This window comes from Chenopodium quinoa, unplaced genomic scaffold, assembly GCF_001683475.1.
Source record: "Chenopodium quinoa cultivar QQ74 unplaced genomic scaffold, ASM168347v1, whole genome shotgun sequence".
Classification (NCBI taxonomy): Eukaryota; Viridiplantae; Streptophyta; class Magnoliopsida; order Caryophyllales; family Amaranthaceae; genus Chenopodium; species Chenopodium quinoa.
The window spans coordinates 1,891,815-1,912,488 of NW_018744616.1; the positions used below are offsets into that span (position 1 = coordinate 1,891,815).

General features: G+C 33.7%; 1 protein-coding gene across 1 annotated transcript in view; it reads right to left on the reverse strand.

The window, feature by feature from the left end:
* Positions 1-19,959, reverse strand: part of LOC110700039 (regulation of nuclear pre-mRNA domain-containing protein 2-like) — a 30,994-nt gene extending 11,035 nt beyond the window's left edge. The window contains exons 1-6 of the mRNA XM_021877530.1: positions 19,247-19,959; positions 14,772-15,019; positions 12,135-12,299; positions 11,887-12,043; positions 717-856; positions 248-283 (exon numbers count right to left, since the gene is read on the reverse strand). Coding sequence (XP_021733222.1) covers positions 248-283; positions 717-856; positions 11,887-12,043; positions 12,135-12,299; positions 14,772-15,019; positions 19,247-19,325 — 825 coding nt within the window. The 5' untranslated portion in view covers positions 19,326-19,959. The remainder of the gene's footprint in view (positions 1-247; positions 284-716; positions 857-11,886; positions 12,044-12,134; positions 12,300-14,771; positions 15,020-19,246) is intronic.
* Positions 19,960-20,674: the final 715 nt, after the last annotated feature.

Consider the following 20,674-nt stretch of genomic DNA (forward strand, 5'->3'; position numbering starts at 1 on the left):
AATAAACAGGTTAAGTTTAAGCTGCCATTATTGTTGTAATGGGTTCCCACTCTAAGGGAGGGTACATGAAAAAGGTTATGTAGGGTCACATGGTCCATTGTCACCATTAAAGAGTTTTGGTAGGTTGAGCAAAAAAGATGTGACACACAAATGTATCATAAATTCATACTCATGAAGAGAACGTTTAGCAAATAACAGTCATGGGAGATATAACAGAAGTGCCCTCAGAAGGGAAGAAGAACTTTACCTGTAATTGACGCCGTAGAGTCTGCAGCTGCAATTCCTGAAAGATTAAAACTATTAGGAAGAGGTATCATAGGACCATAAACTACAAAAACAACAAATAAATGCAGGAAACCCTGGAATCCTTTCAACTACCCTTAGTGCAAAGGTTTTGGTGGTATTCCTAGGAAATTTACTTTCAATTCATTAATGCTCTAAAATTCCTACCCAACCAAAAAACTCTCCTGCTTTTAATTGCATCTCAAATTGTAAGGTCACTATTAAAGTAAATACCTTTTCTAGGACACTGGTGATGACAAAAATCATGACCAATTCTAGACTTAGGTAGCCCAGAAAGCAAGACTGTCCCTTTATGATAAGACTGTCACACACATAAAACATATGAATATTCCTTTTTCTACCTATTGCTATTAGTCTCTTACATATTTAACAGTCACAAAGAAAATTGATATCAGAGGTAAGTGATAACATACTTGTTCCTGAACCGCCTCTTTAAGCAACGAAACTAGAGTTACCCGGATGGCTTCTGCACCTTCAAGTTGTCCGACACATTGCTTAAGGGCATGTTCCTGCTCCTCCATCTCATCTGTCATACCAGTCCCTGGTTGAATACCTGATCCAAAAGAAAAGAAGAATTGTCAATGCATATGATATTCCATTGGCACAATTCCATAATTGGGGATTTCAACCTTCAATAAGAAGCATTGGATATATATATTCTCCTTACCCCGCCACCATTCCCCTACCTACCAGCAATTAAAAAAAAAAAAAAAAAAAAAAAAAAAAAAAAAAAAAAACTCCAAGAGGGAAGGGAAAGAGAAAGGAAGAATAACAACAATAAACACAAGCAAAAAAAAATCTTAAAATCCTACCCATTGTTGGAGTTATTTTATACTTCATCCCCTTTTAATTGCTACAAAGGAAGGATGCACAATTTATAAGGAGCAATGAGACTAAAATAAAAAAAAATAAAAGAAGAGAAAAAGTACCATGTAATGAGAGTTACAGAGAACTACTAGCCAAATAAAACAATGTTACAATTAATTTGCAGATTCCTTAGAAAGAAAATGTTACAATTTAACAGAGAGCGGAGGAGGTACAATTTTTAGGGGGTAAGTGGGGGTAGAAAGACAAGAAGTGACTAGTTAAATGAGTCTAACGATGATTCATGCTTTCGTCAATGTCAGGATCAATTAATCGTAAAAATTTACACCTATCCGAAATTGGTTTTTTTGCTACTTCCTCCGTTGAATATTATTTGTAACAAAAGGGGGGAGCACGGATACCAAGGCTAAATTTCTCAAGGATAATTAATGAAAAGTAAGGGTAATTAAGTAGTAAGAGGAGAGAGAGTGGATAACTAATCCAACCAAACTAACCCACCAACACCACCAAGACCCCCGCCCAACAACCACCCATACTACCTTCACCACCACTGACTAACCCAGCCCAGTTGCTTCGAACTACTCACCCACACCACCCAATTGGTTCGAACCCAGACCCACGAAACCCACGCCACCCCCACGAACCACCCAAGAAACCCACGCCACCCCCACAAACCAACCACGAGACGCATGAACCACCCGACCCATGAGACACATAAACCAACCGACCAAACGAAAACCCACGAGTGCCTATCTCCAAATTTGGATTCGAAAAAATTAAAAGGGTGGTCTTCTTCTTCAATTCATGAGAATGGGGTTAAAGGAGGATAGAGAAAGATAATGGGGGAAGATGAAGGTAAAGGAATTAGATGAGAAGGAGGAGAAAGACAAATAATGAAAAAGATGAAAAAGATGAAGTAGATGAATGTGGAGAAATTTGATGAGATTAGATGACTTTAATTAGAATAGGTTAGTTTTTAATTCATTTGGCTTTAAAAAAAAAGGTTATAATTCATTATGCTTTCAGCATGTAATTAAAGTTATAAAATTATAAGTAAAGGAGATTTTGTGATTCCATAACAAAAAATGAAAAGATTTGGGAATGTTGTAAATGATGTTTAGTGTTTGTTTTTAGTATATGTTGCAAATAATATTTAACTAGTTTAGCACGGTTTTATAGTACAATAATATTTCATTATTTGTTTATTAAAAAATTTATCAAACGGAATCATTGTAAGTTTAAAAAAAACATTAAAAAAAAAAGTATAATAAACCATTGATGCACGGAACGCGGGACGACAACGCGTTCCGCGAACCAGGACGTGTGTCCCGAAACGCGGAACTTACTCATTCCGGTTCGTGGTGGTTTGCGATCTAGTTCGCGTTTGATGGAGTACCCGTTTGTAGGTGAAAGAACCTTTTATTTTCTTGAGTTTTTTAGGTTTAGTTTAAGATTTAAAGCTTCAAGTTTCATTAATGGAGGAATATGAAAAAACTAGTGTAGAAGAAGATGAAGTCTTTGACGGCTGACAAAGCAAATGCATCCTAACCTAATTTTAAAAAAATAAATAAATAAATAAAATTGGTGGACCCTTCCCTTTTTATCTTTCCTTTATAAATTATTTTATTTTATACCAGTACTTTAGTGCCAAGTAGTATAGTAATAGTACAGTTACTACAGTATGTACTAACGTACTGCAGCTGTATTTTTTTTTCTTTTTAATTTTTTGGGTTAACAGCTGTATATATTAACTATAAAGTCCTAAGAAAGTCAAATAAATTTAAAATTAATAAAAAAGAAAATTCCTTAATAAAAAAATATATAAAAATTAAAAAAAAAAAAAAAAAAAAAAAACGGGAACTCCAGAGTCATATGTTCCTAGAACTCTCTAGACTACGTTCCACGCCCCGTTCCCGTACCACGTTCCAAAATGTCTCACGTACCGTGTAACGTTGTAATAAACATTGTGATATTTTATAGGACAACTAATGTGAGATGGAAGGAGTAATAACAATATTTTAGTATTCGTAATTTGAAATCTTACCCTTATTCTCAAATAAAAAGTACTCACTATTCATGTTATTTTTGTTGATAACAATAAAAATAAAATATTCTTAGATAGTAATGTCCTACGTTTTTTTTTAAATACAAATATCCTATGTAGTATTTTATAGTATTACATAACATTCTTTTATTCTTTACCACTATATTTTCTAATTTTATTTAAATTATTATTGGTGTGCGTCATTCCCTTCCCTTTAAAAAAAATAACAAATTTTTTGGCGGAAAATTTTTTAATGAAGTAATGACACGTGTACTTTAGGGATAATTACGGGAATTACTTTATTATATAAGTATAGATGGTGTATTTTATTTTCATATAAACCAAAATCCAAACTAGTTTTTACACTTGTATTATGAGAATGACCCCATTATTAATACATTTTTGTTTTTACAACCACAAAGTTAGGGTCCCACTCACTTTTGCGTTGAAAAAAGAAAATCTATTATCTTACATCACATCTACTTTTTCAATACAATAATACCCATTATCTCATTTAACATCTACTTTGGGCCTGTTCACATTTACTGGATTGAGCTGAACTGAACTGATTGGAGCTGAACAGAACTGAACTGATTTGATTGGAGCTGAACTGAACTGAATTGAATTGAGCTGAAATGAATATTTTATGAGAGAGGAAAATTAAGAGCTCATCTGAACTGAACTGATTGGAGCTGAACTGAACTGATTAGAGCTGAACTGAACTGAAATTAAGTAAATATAAACGAGCCCTTTACCAAATCCTTTCGATAATGAGAAAACATGAAAATTTTCGAATGACAATGAGGAACTTTGTGATTGTGCCCAAAGAAGAAATCAAGAAAATCGATCTACCTTTCCAAGTATCAAGCAAATCACTATTTATAGACTAAGGTCATGTTTAGTTCATCTTATTACAGGAGCTCATTATTTATTTCAAATCACATCAAAGAGAAAAAAGAAAAAGTTCAAATCAAAACAAAAAACATAAATTCATAATATCGTTTTATGTGTGGCTTTTCATTGTTATATATCTTTAATTTCGTAATAAAAAAAATTATAAAACTACTTATTACTCCCTCTATTACTTGATCCATTTGCACTTTTTGCACTATTCATTTGCTCTTCTTTGACTAATGTTTGAGATTTAAACATAAGTAAAATATAATCTTATGGTTACTTGTTAAAATGTCTCAATGAATAGATTATTAATTTTCAATTGCTATAATTTTTACTTATGGATGATTAAAGATAATATTAATCAAAGATTTCATTGGCATACGTGCCTAAGAAAAACGGAGCAAGTAATAAAATACAAAGGGGGTAATAATATACACATTATTATGAATCTAAAGACCCCTTTGATACTTTTTTCTTTATAGATTAGTGTAGATAAGGTCAAAGTATGGTCAAATCACCAAATTAGAATATATATATATATATATATATATATATATATATATATAATAAGGTGAATAAAATAAGGTGAACTATACAGGGCCTAAGACTTCCACGTACATAATAAGACAAAGAGTACAGAGAATTAGATAAGACCAACCCCAACTATGTACATCATTCTTTAAATACTCTAACCTTTTGATAAACAAGAAATAGAACAAACTCATGTGTCTTCACATAATGGTCTTATTACCCTCAATCCCTCATTAACATATCTAGTGCCATGTGGCATATTCTCATTGGTTTGCCTAATTGTTTTTCTTATAAGTGTTTTACTTTTGTATTGGAATTTCCTCCTTTCCTTTCTTCCACCTTCATCCCTTTCCCTTTCTAAACTTTCTTTTTCTTTTGACCGAAAAGCCGAGGATTTCCATATGCATATTCTCATGATCTTCATTAGTCATCTTCCTAAACATCATACAATTCCCATATATGCTCTTCGAAAACTAAATTAATCTAGCAAACTCCATTCTTGAATATAATACTTCGTCTATTAACTATTATTTGCAACAATGGGGGTCCGCGCAGACTCGTAGGAAAAAGTTTTTAAGCATGATTATGGAACCATATGGGCATGTACTTGAATATTAATCCAACTAAAAAAAACAAAAATCGTCGAAACCTAGAATTCCAGAACCACCACCAAAAACCACCAAACCCAGAACCACAAAACCTATAACCAACACCAAAACCACCGGACCCACCAAAATTCAAAACCACCACCAAAGCCCATGAAACCCAACCACAAACCCAAAACCACCGACGAATCACTAAAACCCTTCCACAAACAACCAAAACCACCCCCCGCGAACCACCACAATCATTGACAACACACCAAATCCCACTAACCACCGATCACGAACCGGATGATCTGCAATTTGATTATGAGAGATGAAGAAGATGAAATGAAAGATGAAGAGGGAGAAGAAATTGAGAGATAATCTGATTATTTGGGTGGGAAGGTTTAGATAATTAATTCAGATTAGGGTTATAAGGATTTGTAATTATGTGTGGTATTATGTGTTAATGAATTTTAAATGAGGGTATTTTGGTCATTTTGACCGAAAAAGTTACTACAATAGGAAATAACTAAGGTTGTGTTTGGAAACATGATATTCATTTCAAATGTTGAAATTGAATTTTAGAATTTGAAATCTTAATATTCAATTTCAATATTGGGTGTTTGGGAAATATCAGAATTTCATTTCCAGAATTTCAAATTCTAACCTATGTTTGGAGATGAGTGAAATTTTGAATTAAGCAAATGAAATTACACTTTTAACTCACACAAATTTCCTTTCTCTCTCCTGTACAATCTTCAATTCCCAAATTTTCATCTCTTCCTCTACCTAATCTTAAATTCCCAAAGTTTCATCCTCTTCCCCAATTTTTTCTTTCTCCTCCTCAATCTTAAATCCCCAAATTCGCTTTACTTGCTGCAATGTTGGTATCAAGTTGCAATGTTGGTTCAATGGAGAGAAAAAGCTCGTGCGCCGCTTCAATGGGGAATTCGAAGAGCTGCTGCAAATTTCAGAAATTGGTATTTCAGAAATTGGTCGATCAAGTTTCAGCTATTTTAAATAAGGTACACTCTATGGTCAAGCAAGAAATTCGAAGCTCCCTTCAATGGAGGGGAGAGAGAACTTGTGTATGTTTCAATGGTGAAGAACCCTAAGAGAGAGAAAATATTGGGGAAGCGGATGAAAACTGTTGTACGGCATAGGAGAGAAAGAGAGTTGGGCTTTTTCGTTGAATATTAAAATTTGAAATGACAGGTTTAGGATTGCAATTTCAATATATCAAAATATACTCATGTCTTTATAATCTTGGATTTGGCCAATTTCAATTCCCAAATTCTAAGTACATCCAAACAACATAATTGGCCAAATCCAGAATTTCTGGTTACCAAACAAACCATAAGTTTGTTGTAATTAATTGTTAGCTTCTTTTTTTGGTAAATGTTGCAAATAATAGTTGACGGAGGAAGTAGATTAAAATTTTTAGGTTACATTGTAGACTTTGCTCAAGTTTTCTCAAACCATTATGTTTTTTTTTTTACTCTAAACGTTTTAACCACCACTTCAAAACTTTATTATATTTTATTTTTTTTGTTCTCTTTGAAAATTCCCTTGATTTTTCTTAAATGCTCTTTCTTTTCCCCACTTTACTCACCTTTTTTCAAACTCCTTTAATTGACTATTTTGCTATGTCCCTTTTTATATCGTACAGTTCCTTATGATTATTCATGTTAGCCAACCCCAAATCATATTGGGACTAACCGACTAAGGCTTTGTTGTTGCTGTTGTTTATATATATATAGAGAGAGAGAGGAAGACTTCTTAATTGTGTAAGTTAAGAAAGAATTTTTAATTCTGTGTTACCGGGACACGCCTTGTCAAGTATGGGGATCAAAGGGTCTGGTGTGACAATTCCAAAAAAATCAAGACACAAGGACTTTGTCTGAGATCTGGAGTCAGATATAAGGCCACACATATATATTGTAACATATAAAAAATGTAAGGCAGGAGGAGTGCAAGAAAAAAAAAAAAAAAAAAAAAAAAATTAAAAAAAAGAAGTAAAACAATAGAAGACAAAATGGGGAAGGGTGCTAAAAAGTGGAGAAAAAAATAGGTGCTGCCAACGGAACAATTTCATGGTGGAGATGGTTATATTTAAAGATTTAGTTTTAAGTATTAGCTAGCTGGCCAGCAAGATGCATAGTGTATTGCTCCCTTCTTTTTCTCTCTCTCTCTCTCTTTCTATTTTTTTTCTTTTTTTTTTTCTTTTTTGTAATTATTAAACACTTCCTAGTTCCTACCCCAAGATAACAGGAAATAGTTAATGCTCCTTCTACCTATTTCTCTCTAATATCACGCTACAACATGCAACAATGTACCGGTGAATTCACCGGTGGAATCACATAACACATAACTCAGGCGAGCAAAATCCCAATCTTCCTCAGCTTAGTAAATGTCTTCTATAACCCATTGCAATCTAGGCTTTATGGTTTGGTCCCTATAAACAATTTGGATTAAATTCACTTCTCCCTCTAACTTCTGTGTTGTTTATCCCAAGTGCACAGTGCTGGGTCTGACACGAATTTCACACATATCCACACCATGTCATGTTATCACAGTTATGGCATGAAAGCTGGCAAGTCCCTGTAACATAGCTTTACTTATTAAGGATCCAAACTTCTTCTAAAGGGTTAGTTACGGCTAAAATTGGATATTAATAACAATTTTAATAATTAACAGTTAATTAGAGCATAATGACATTACAGAGAAAAGGAGAGCTAGTTTACATAGTTGTATGTAGAAAATGGCAGATGGGAAAGGGCTTGAGATGGGATAACAGAATGGGAAATGGGCCAATCTTAAACACAAACTTCCATCATAAAATGAAGTCATTTATAGCAGAAATTCGCAGCAAGGTATTAAGCACCGTTAAATTTTTTACTAGAGAAAACTCGATAGCAAAATACAATCATATAAGATCTGGTGATGAAGGTGCTGACATTCAGATAGGGATGGGGTTAATTTGGTGACTGAGGAAGTCACATGATGTGGTAGTGCTTTGGTCAAATGGCAGGGAGGTGGTGAGGGTTAGGGTGCCAAGAGGGAAAAGAAAGTAATGTGAACTGTGAAGTGAAAATGAGTTTAAATCACAGAAGTTTACCACCAAGAACCTGAACTCTTACTCACTTTATTCCAAATATATTTTACTTAGTCTTGTTAGAATTAAACTTAGTTTTAAAAGGCACGAGGTGCAAAAGTCCTTGGAGCTAGGGGCGGATCTAGGGGGGGTTCATTGAACCCACGGATTTTTTGGAAAAAAATTATAAGTTTTAATTTTGTAAAAAAAAATTTTAAAAAAAAAAAAAAAAAAAAAGGTTTAAAAGAATTTATGTGAGATAAGTATTCTATTGTGTAAGTTTGGCGCAAAGGTAAGGAGCTGATTGTAGAGCAGCGAGAATCTCATAGGTTAGGGTTCGATTCCTATTGCCCTCATTTTTTTTTTCCACCTTACATTCAAATTTCAGACTAACATTCAAAAAACTAAATATGAACCTTTCTTATTTAGTGATAATAAGATTAATTACTGATTTGTTTAATTGGTTTTGATATATTGTTGTATATTTGAATTGTTGACAAATTGAGTTGTAGATACTTAGAATTTTAAATTTTTACTTGGTCTTTTTATTGATAATTAGAAGACGTTTATATCTTCACATATGTGTTTATTGGGGACTTGGGATTTTTCTTTTATGTGTAATATAATTTTTTGCAATAGAATTATAGATTTAGAGAAGTAGTCAAGTCGTAATGTTATAACTAGTATAGACTTTAAAAATTGAAAATAACAATTATTAGATTGTTTAGATAATTAAATAATTAATTGTTTATTTTGTGTACTATTGTAAATTTTAGAGCTTTTGTTACCAACTTACCATGAGTTTAAAGTCTTTGGAAACGTGCCGGGAAGTCGCAAAAGTCCTCTACTTGTTTTTCACCTAGTTCAAGGAATCCTCCCGTAGTAGAAGAAGATATTATATATCTTCTTCTACCTATACCGCAGTTGAAGCACCTAAAGGAGAATTTGGTGTCTTTCTGGTCAGTAATGGAAGCAATCGTCCAGCCTCTAGCAATCGTCCAGCCTCTGACGCCCCGCACCGTTGCGACAGGAGGGAGCTTGCCCATCAGCCTACTTTGCCAAGAGGTGGCGGGGCTCTTAGTTCAGTTCGGTAGAATGTGGGTCTCCAAAAAGATAAAATCTTCCTTTTCGTTCTACTTAGGAATCCAATCCATAAACCCGGAAAAGAAACAAAGTGCGTTCCGTTTCTCAGTTTCTGACAATTGGTACCCTAGATTCACCAGTGAGCTGCCGAATGACCAGCTTGGAATCTCCTCGAACTTATAGGAACTGAAAAAAGCAGCCTGGTTGCCTATACTTGGTTGCAGGAAGCTAGTCGAATGCGTGCTCTTGTATCCCTTTCGGTGTCGTTGCTTCTTTTTGCGTGACTACTACATGTGCCTTACTTGTCTATCCTCCTTCCTCGGATTCAATATCCACCGCGAATCCTTATCCTGGCATCAATCACAAAACTTGAACTTATGTATTTAATATTTAATTAATATATGATCGTCGTTTTTTTTTTTAAGATTTCGAACCCACGGTTCGAAATTCCTGGATACGTCACTGCTTGGAGCCTAGGTGCAAGGCGGAAGAGGCGTGCACCACTTGTAACGCGCACTTTATTACATTAAAAGAGTAATTAATTTCAATAAAATAAGTCTAAAAAAAGGCATGTGATCAATGACTAGGTTCTTCAAATGAAATTAGGGGTATGGGGCTTCTCTCTCTCCTAATATTGAAGTAAATCTAATCATTGCAAAGACAAGTGTTAATCAAAAAAGATTATGTTAAACATTAACTATTAAGGCCTTACAAAATAAGACACAAACAGCCTAGAAAAAGCGTATAGGCGCGTGCCTTCAATAAGCCTTTACGCCTTCACCTGATTGTGCCTTGCACCTAAGGGCGCCTAAGGCGAGCTTTCAAAAATTAAGAAATTAGACCGATCTTATTTTTTTTCTTTTTTTATATATATCTTAGATTGCATAATAATAAAAATTATGAAAATATTAAAAATACACATTAAGCCGACTCTGTCAAAATTTTATCTAATATAGTGTTTTCTTATACATTTGAGAACAAGTCCTAAACAATCAATTTTAGAAAATTAAACAAAACAATAAATAATCATAAATCAATATTACCTAATACATTCTTTACAAGAGTAGTGGTGAACATAATTAAATGAGAAGCAAAAACATAATAATAAATAAAATAAAGAAATAAATCCTAGCCCTAGAGCACAATCCAGAATCTGTGACAAAAAGGTACATTAGTCCAAAAATCTAATATAAAAAGTGGACTAATTATATTATAGAGGAAAATTTTAGAGGTGGACTTAGATGTCTAGCACCATAGATGAGATAGTCACCATGCCTAACTCATGGCAATGATTTTCTGTAAAGGTCCTACTTTCATCAAAGAAATATTAGGTGTTTGCTAAATAATCACTCATGAAAAAGATTGTGAATAGAACTTTCATATTCAAGTAGACCTCTGAAAGATGAGTAGAGAATGAAATATTAATTCAAACTAGTTCAGCATTAACAATTCGGCAAGAAAATTCTGAAACTTGCATAGCCCATACATTTGGAGCCAAAGCAACACATATCAGTCTAAACAAAGCTCTTTTCATTCAAGAATCTTTTTCCCAATACCATAGAAGAGCAGTAACTTTTTTCCTTTGGCATTGTGCCTGTGCCACAAGGACCTTTTGCACCTTGGTTTTCCCAAATTATGGCTTGACTTTAGATTTTTCATGCAATCAACTAAGGCTTTCACAAAGCTTAAGATCTATATCAGTGTTACCTGATTCATTCAACCTCCAAGCAAAGCCATTATGGAACAAAAATACTGGATCATTAACGTACACCACTTCTCCAAGGTGTAGTTAGATATGTTAACTGGCAAATTACAATATTGCACATGTGACAAGTACTGGAACAAGCCTAATTCTATTATACAGATCTACGTTTATGGATGGCAAACGAAATGCTAACCCGTAATTTCTGCATTCTCATTAAAGCCATTTATGATTCAACGGGTATTATTGTTTCCTAGTATAAAAATCAGTATAAAGCCGATAACAGGGTTCTGAAACTATGTGAACATACGTTTGGACAAAATTCTGGATGTAGATGTGAATGTACTCCAAAAATTTGATTTACCAAAAGGTTGTAATGTAGTTTAGAGTTGTCAAAGTGCCAACTTAGGAAGTCCATGGACTGTACGAGGGGGCAGATGGATTGTGAAAAGAGTGTCCAACAACCGTAGCTAGGATTAGAGAACAATGGATGCAAACAAACAGAAGAATATGCTATAAGACAAAGGCTTATTCTATGCCACACGTGTTGTGGAAAGAGCTAACCAAAACAGGGATCTTTAGAGTATGAAAAGGAAAGATGTGACAATCACTCACCATGATACTAGTACCTAAAATAACAATCTTGAAAATTACCCAGCCCATATAACATGATAGAAATGATAGTAAACCTGAGTCATTGAATGGAGAATGGAAATAAAATGTTCCAACTTCCAAATGGAAAGTTGTAAAGCATCTCTTATCTGCCATCTAGTAGGAAGATAGACCATAAGGTCTAAAACAAGAGTGGTACATGACATACCTTGACTTGTTGTAGCTTCTATTTCCTTCAGAATTCTTTCTACAGAATTAACAGTAGCATTACAATTGACCAGCATAGATTCTTCATTTGAACATTCATCATGGAGACAATGAAATGCTGACACAATTTTTTCTGGAAATCCTCCAACAGCCAATTTCTGAAATATGATAAATAAGCAGCAATTTTGAGCCAAGGTAAACCAAAATATACATAGCCAGGAAAAACCAGTTGAAACAAAAAAAACTGACAATTCTCAACGACTGAGCATCCTTCTTCACAATTTTTATGGGATTAGGGCTCTTTCCATTGCTGACAGGTTGTGGGGCTGGATCTTTTATCTGGTTAGCTGCCAGTTCTTCTTTAAGACTCTGAACACGAGATCCAAAAACCTTTCTTTCTTCCCAAATGTCAACCTACAAGATAGTCAAAGAGGTGCATGCCCCATTTAAGATCAAAATACCATAAGGTTGTGCATGAATAATCAAAGAGGTGCATGCCCCATTTAAGATCAAAATACCAAAGGTTGTGCTTGAATCGCAGGATTTCATTTCAACGGTTCAACCCAATGAATTCAAATCATTGAATTGAAATATTTAAATTTAGTTCCAAACTATGTGTTAGGAAGATACTAGAATTGCAAATTCTACTGTATACTCAACTTGATAAATAAGTTCATAGTCGATTCAAACTTCTCTCAAATAAAATTGATCCTGGATAATATTTCATTTAGTAAAATAAGAAATAAATCTGTTTAAAAAGCCAAAAAAAGTTTTAAAATTTAATTTAAAATCAAAACTATGTAGGCAAACAAAATCCTTATAGACTAAATTTCTATACACATTTTATACGGTATTTGCCTGGATATCAACCACAGTTTGTGCAATATTTATCAAGTTATGAACAGTGAATTGACTTCCTCCAGTTGATACTTCATGATGAATCCATGGCTTACAAATTGATTGTCCTAGACTTCTTAAGGGCCATGCCCTACTCCAGTCTTAGTGTTCTCAAAAACAAATTTGAATTAAACAAAATCACCACTAGACCTATATAAATTAAGCTTCGACTGGATTAATGATGTATACAATGTGGAGACAGTTGAAGAAAAGATTAGCTTGAGTTTCGTGAAGTTAGCATGATAGTTTGAGGTGCTGAAAACTTTGGTTGGTGTTGGAGATAAAGGAAACAAAGGAGGTTCAACAATACCAAGTTCATTAGTGTTCTTGGTTGGTTTGAGTGCAACCAAGGATTAAAAGAAGTGAGCAGCATACTTTAATATATGGACGGGATCAGATATAAGGTTGATGGAAAGACAGAAGATATGTACAATTGGATCAGCATTTCTAACTAACATGTCTATGTTGAATTTCAAATTTTCCTTTTGACCCTAGGTAAGACATCTAGGTAGTTTCTCTCCACACACACCAAGAGCACCAAAGCCTCACTTGTCTTGTCTACCAACAACAGGATTAGCCAACTTGATTTCTTGTCACTTCATTCTTTATCCTATCTTTTCTAACAAGGTAATAGATCCAACAAAGCATCCTCCTTTTAACACCAGTAGCTTGAAATCTAGCATCTGCTTGATTGGCTAACATTTAGTGTCATACAGAAAAGATGGATTGACAACCATATACATTACAAAAATTTCCTAGAATTTAAGGGGTTAGTTCTTATTGCACAAGACTATGAAATGTTGTCACAAAAGAATCCAAAACAACTCCTTTCATCCATCAGCTTGACTTAATGTACACCATCTCCCTCCATATCACTAATTTCTATGAATAAGTGGTTCAAATTTGCTCACCAAAATTTCAATTATTCATCCTATTAGCCCACAACGAAAATAAATTGAGTATCAGAGTCGTCAACAAGTGGTGCACAGACAAAAACGAAAAACCAAAAAATAAAAAAAATAAAAAAAAATAAAAAAAAATAAAAAAAAAATAAAAAAATAAATAAATAAAAAAAAACCTTATCAGTTTAACTTACATACATATTATCTAGTTTATTGTTTGTAAAAAGTTATGAGGTAGTTGTTGGCTACTGTATAGTTTAGTATTTGGTGATTTATAAAAGTGTACACATTCTATATGTCAAAGGAAAACAAAGATAAAGAACTGTTTAGGACACTCAAATTACTCAATAGTCTAATCTAAGAAAATGGCAATCCATATTTTGATCTTTTTTTAAGTGACGAATAAAAGTCATCTCATATGCCATTAAGTCACCCCAAATCTTACCATAAACTTTTCATACACAAGAGCTACTTAAAACAAATAGACTAGATATAAAACACTTGAATGCATTCGTTTTCTCCCAAAATTACAAAAAGGTAGGCAGGTGGAAATTTGCCTGCTTTGAATTGAAAAAAAAAAAAGGCGAAAAAGAAGAAGCAATCCAAAAATGGAATATATTCACCTTCAAAGAAGCTGTATAAGGCTACTTGTTAATTATTCAGTACTACAGAGTTCATGGATGAAACTTCACGAATTTAATCATTTATCATTAAGTGACACAGGAAAGAGTTCAGAACTTAAAGATAGAAAGTTACTAGACAATGTAACCTAACAGAAGACGTTCAATTGGGTGCAGAAAAGCAAGTCAAATTGCTATTACATGTAAATGAAATTAATAGATGGATACAGATTTATGATTAGATACAGAGCTTAAAGAAAGAAAGAAAGAAATCCGCAGAGAAAAGAGGGGGGGAGGGGAGGGGGATGCACCATGTTGAATGTAAAAAAAAAAAAAAAAAGTGATATTGCTTATACATGAGAACAAAATTGATAAATAACACAAAATTACTTCACTTATGTTAGCTATGTGCAAGTTTGTGTAGAAAATGACAAATGTATAGCATTGATGTCAAACTTAGTACTAACCAGTCTGTTCGCTGCTTTCTTTCCACTTTCATCGCCATTGTCATATACAAGCTTAAGTGCAGCTGGAAGAACTTTCCAGAACTCGTTCACAAATTCATTGCCCTTTCTCCGGCTATTTTGCAATATATCATTTGCAAGAAATAGAAAAGAAACACATTTTTCCTTTTGAGAAGAGTTGAACATTTTCTCCCATGTTTCAACAATCTGCCTTGCTTTCTTCCGATTGGAAATACACCACCGAGACAATGCTGATCTCATGTTAAAGAAAACAGGATGCCATATAGATAGTCACAGCAACAAGAATAGCATAACTTGCAGAATTTGTATAAATTCATAGAGAAATTCAGAAACTTGTATAAATTATCTATAAAATAGAATCTATTAAATAAACCTAATTGCTTCTACAGCACCCAATTTGAAATGTACTAGTAAGTCATACAGTACTCCAGCTTTGAGTTTGGATGGCATGCATGTTCTTTAAACAAACATGCTAATGGGTTTAGAAATAAAGTATCTAAATTACTTGGAGTCAGTATGGAGTTTCAAGTAAAGAAGAACATGGTAAAACAGTTATAAAATACTTCTTTTCAGTAATCAAACTCCCATAGATAGAATGGTCCCTTAGAAGAGAAAATCAGGAATAGTAAAACACAAAAGATCAAGCTGAGAATAGGCTAGCGACAAGTTTTATAAAAAGAGGAGAAAAACAAATGTGGAGAAAAAAAGGGGGAATGAAAATAATTGTTATAAGTAAGAAAAATCAAAAAAAATAATAATAATACAAGTAAAAATGATAAAATGTTAAGAGAACAAATGAAAAATTTAAGAGGAAAAAAAGAGCAAAAGATAATAAGACATGCGTAAGGAAGAAAAAATTTGCAAAATACAAAGATTAACATAAAAAGATTGAAAATGAATTTGAGAGAATAAATACGTATAAAAGTCATGGCATATCCTTGACACTTATTCTTTTATTTATCTCCCTCCACTCCACTCTATCAAACATCATGTGTTCCTAAATTCCCAATAAGCTCAATATTACTTTTAATCTCCCTCATCCAGATTTTCTTAGGCTCTTAACCTCAATAGATCTCTATCTTACATGACCAAACCATCTTAAGTGATTCTCGCTCATCTTATACTTATTAGGCGCAACCCAGACTATGTTCCTAATTACCTCATTCCATAACCAATTGATATGAGTATGACCATAGTCACCCTACATCCAACACAACATACATATGACAATGTCACAGTTGAAGGTTTAATTGTCTTATCCTAAAGTTTTCCCTTAACCTACAGAGGCATGTTAGGATAACACATAAACTACAAAAACTATGTAGCACTCTTTCACTTCAGCCATCTTGCTTTGTTTCAATAAGCAACATCTTCAATAAATTCCCCGTCTTTTTTGGATAATAGAATAGCTAAAGAAATCAACACCTTGAAAGATCACTTTGCCTTCTTGCTTCTAACTTTAAATTACACTCCAAAAGTCCGAATATTCTATCTTACTTCTACTCTAGCTAAGATTCCAAAGAATGTCTCCACAATGGGTCTTAATAACACCTTTGTTACTCCCCACTTGAAATAATCTAGCATTTAGAGAAGAAAATCTCCTACAAAGCTATGTGTATGGTCAATAAAGCATCACAAGACTCATAATCATTGATCAACACCTTAAATTTGGATGATAATTAGTTTTTTTACTTTTGATAAAGCACAAAATTTGATAACAAGAATACAAGAATAGATGAAAAGTTGTCCCAAACAGTCAAATACAGAATACATATTAGCTAGTTGTGTTACTAAGGCCCTAAGGGCTAGTTATGTTCACCTTATTTTCACGTATTTCAGAGTTAAGTACAAATAAGTACAATTCATTCAAATAAGTTCAATTAAGGAAAAGTTTTGATAAGGGTTAACCAAGTTCAAATCACAACTAAAATATGTTTTAATAAGTTCAGATCATATATATTCTAATAAATGAAATTTAGGTGAATAGAACACACCTTAAAAGCCCCTGCTGACTTGATACACAAAGAAGCTAAAAGTATAATGCTATGTTGCTATCCCATAATAAACCAATTGATCAATGTATGAGATGACTGCATTTTGTATTAATGCACCACAAGATCACCTTAAAAGCATTAAAGCACAATATAATTTTTACATTTTCCTTTCCAAGCCCACAAAGTGAACTTGTAGCAGAAGTTGTAGCAAATGCAAAACAGTAAAGGATAAATAAAATTTACTTGTCTTCTCACAATGACAAAAGGGATGAGAGCAAGATTAACTAATGGCAAGATGCACATAGTTGATGAAATAGCTATCTTTGGTCTTCTCCTTTGGACCATAAAAGTAGTAGTGCTGCACAACCCCAAGGTCCACGCAAAAACTCAAATAGTCTCATCTTTGTAGAATTCTAGCCTTCCAAATGTATTGTGAATTGGGAAAAGGGGCTCCTCATTGGCAAAGATAGACAAACCAAAAATGACTTCCAAGAGTAAGTGCCCTTTGGATCCCCCATCGACCTCCTAGATTGCTGTACTTCCAATAATAATGGTAGTAGAACCTCAAAAAACAAGGTGAGTTCACTGATTTCTCTATCATGAATATACCCTAGTTGAATTCCACTCTTCTCTTCACATTAGCAGTCTCATAAAAGAACATTAACTTGTGATTACCTCAACATAACATTAAAGCCTGCTACCGCACACACAATAACACTCATCAAAATTAACAAAACTAGATTTCATTTACAATTTCATATCATCAAAATTTGTTATTCCATGATGGATGATATAGATTTTCGATCAAGATGAAGCTTTTTGAAATGCTTTTTAAACTGAAATGATCTGTTTCAATTAAGCCAAAAATAAGGCAAACTCCAAATCATGCTTCACTATTATTGAAGATTAGGCTCTAAAGTTCCTTTCCAACTCTTAACATTAATCAAAAGAAAGTACTTGCATTTAAAACAAGCAAAAAAAGGTACTCCCGGAACATAATGGAACTAGAACTAATAATTACATACCTCTGAGCATGCAAACTACTTGAATATCGGTTAATTCCACACATTTGACTTTAGCTGAATACCCATGTACTCTTCTAGCACTGTGTAAGATAACTACCTTCTTAAAGCAACTTGAATTTTGGAAGTGTGAATAGACGTTAACACCCAAGGTAAATTAACCTAAAATAATAGCTAAACAAAGCCAACTCTACTGAACAACTTACGTTGGAAACAATATCCAAACATATTATATGAGCTACTTTAATCTGCAGCACTAGCTCCCTATTTTCCAATATAAATATCCACCATAAACCCTTAATCTAACCCTAAACAACCCACTTCCAAATGCTAATCTCCTAAACTACACATTCAAAAAGACTAATCATATTACCAACAGTTCTCAGCTTCCTCAAACACTAAGCTGCCAGCTAGAATAAGTTCGGCACATTTTTATATAACAGCAGAAGAGAACACCTTAATGGTACACGGAGTAGTAGAAATCATTTATTGACGGAAAAAATTAAAAAGCATAGCTTCTGAGCAAATGAGAAGCTGCAAGTTCAAAGACTGAAACCTGGTGGTCATAAGTATAACTTGACACATAATGCAGAATATTCTCTCTTAACAGCTTAAGTTATTCTCCTATCTCTCCCACATATCTGTTTTTAAAGTTAAAAAAGGAACACAAATATATGGGAATGCTCTAAAGACAGTAATGTTCAGTGTAGATCTCAAAAAAGAGAAAAAGGTATAATAATCCCTCTTTCATCCAACCTTTCTATTGTCCAATTGGCAAACCTCAATTACTAGATCTCAAATAGCATTACTCCTACAAGTATCCTCCAATGATAACCTAAGAGATTAAAAGACTCCAAAATTCCAATAATAAAGTCCTTTCATTTATTGTTGTCTAATCCACCCTCCAGACACTAAATATATTGTTACCAAATGATTTGAATCTTTGTTAAAGCCTATCAACATGTTTTGAGATATACAGTGATCATTTTGAAATAAAAATTAAATCTGCAAGACTACAACCTCAAAGTCCACTCGATACTTCTAGTAGTTCGAAAAAGCAACAATAAGAACTAAATAGCAACCTGAAAGCCTTAGACAGCCAAAACTCAACGCCACTAAAAAGCATAAATATGGAAAATAAGTCACATCAACATTTATCCAGTAACAAATGTCTTAGCAACAAGTTCAATAACAATGTTTATGTCAACGAACGCGTCTCAGACCGAATTAACTAACCTAAAACCCTTCAGAACCCTTGCAAAGTTCAAGTACAAAAAAATACCAAAATTAACAGAAACACCTGAATATCGTTAACAATCACAGTAAAGCAACAAAATTGAGACACAAATAAATGATAACACAGACAATTATAACTAAACTACTGTATGTAATTAATTTGCATAAAATAAAATAAATAAAAGGGAATTTTGCAAAAGGATACATTCAATACTTTGTTGAGAATTGTTAAGTTTAGACAACTTCTCAGATAATACCTTACCATCAAACACATCATTACTCATATTGCCACCTTCACATCAACAAAACAAAAACCCGGCCGCGACACCGAAAAGTAAAAACCTTTAACCAGCTCCGGGCACCAACAACAAAACCCGAGCCGTCGCAAAAAATAATGTCACTCAACAATTGAAGCAACTAGTAGAAGCGATTGTCGCAAAAATTGTTCCCTATTTGGCGTTGTCGAGTAGCACAAAACCCCTAGCAGAGCGATTTGGAGAGCAATTTTAGACTCAGCGGATTAAAGAGAAGAGAGGTTTTTGGTGGAGTGAAATAGAAAAGTAATTGAGTTTGAAATTCTAGGTTTTAATTGTGGGGGGGGTGAAATAAAGATGGATGGAGATGGATTGTGGTGGTGGTGGTGGTGGTGTTCGTGGGGTTTACAGGAGGTAAGAAAGGAAGGTGGTGAAAGGAGAGGAAATATAATTACCAAGGAAGGTTTTTTCAAATACCAAGAAAGGTGGGGTGTAAAATTTTTTTTTTTGAGTTTATCTACACTTATAACTCTCTAACTTTCCGTTTTCTACGATATGCCCCCCTTTTTGAGAAATCTACATTGCCGTTAACAAATTCCGTTAGTGGGGCTCACTCATCACTTTATAATATATTTTTTTATCGATTTGTGTGTTGGAAATGGTTTCTTTTTAGGTTTTGGGGGCTATTTTGGCTCTTAAGGATCCAAACTGAGCTCAAATTTGACAAAAAAATGACGGAAATGTCTCGTTTTGCGTATTAAATACATACACACATTTCGAGACATTTCTTAATATACAATACGAGGCATTTGTGTTATTTTTTTGCTAAATCTGAGCTCATATGGAATCTTTAGGGCCAAAATAGCCCCCAAAACCTTAAACGAAACCATTTTCAACACGCAAATCGATAAAAAATATTATTAAGTGGTGAGTGGGTCCCACTAACGGAATTTGTTAACGACAATATAACGGCAAGGTTACCGTATAGAAGCTAAATGTATTTTGAGGTTACAATGTAGATTTCTCAAAAAGGGGGGCACATCGTAGAAAACGGAAAGTTAGAGGGTTATAATGTAGAAAAACCCTTTTTTTTTTTTTGAAGAATGGAAATTAAAAATCAAACATTCGGATTATTTTAAAACAATTTCACCATTGTCCCTAATCTTCATTTAAAGATTCATTTGACCTATAACTTGTTAAACTGGTTAAAATTATTTTATTTTTAAAAAAAAAAAAAATTTACTCTCCTCCTATCTCCCTTCCATGATAGCCACCACCCAAAAACCACTTGTTGACAGTCCCTCCCTTTGCCCCAAAACCCCCATGTTGCCTGTGATGCTGCCTTGAAGCCCTACCCACCAGCTATCCCAAAACCCCAA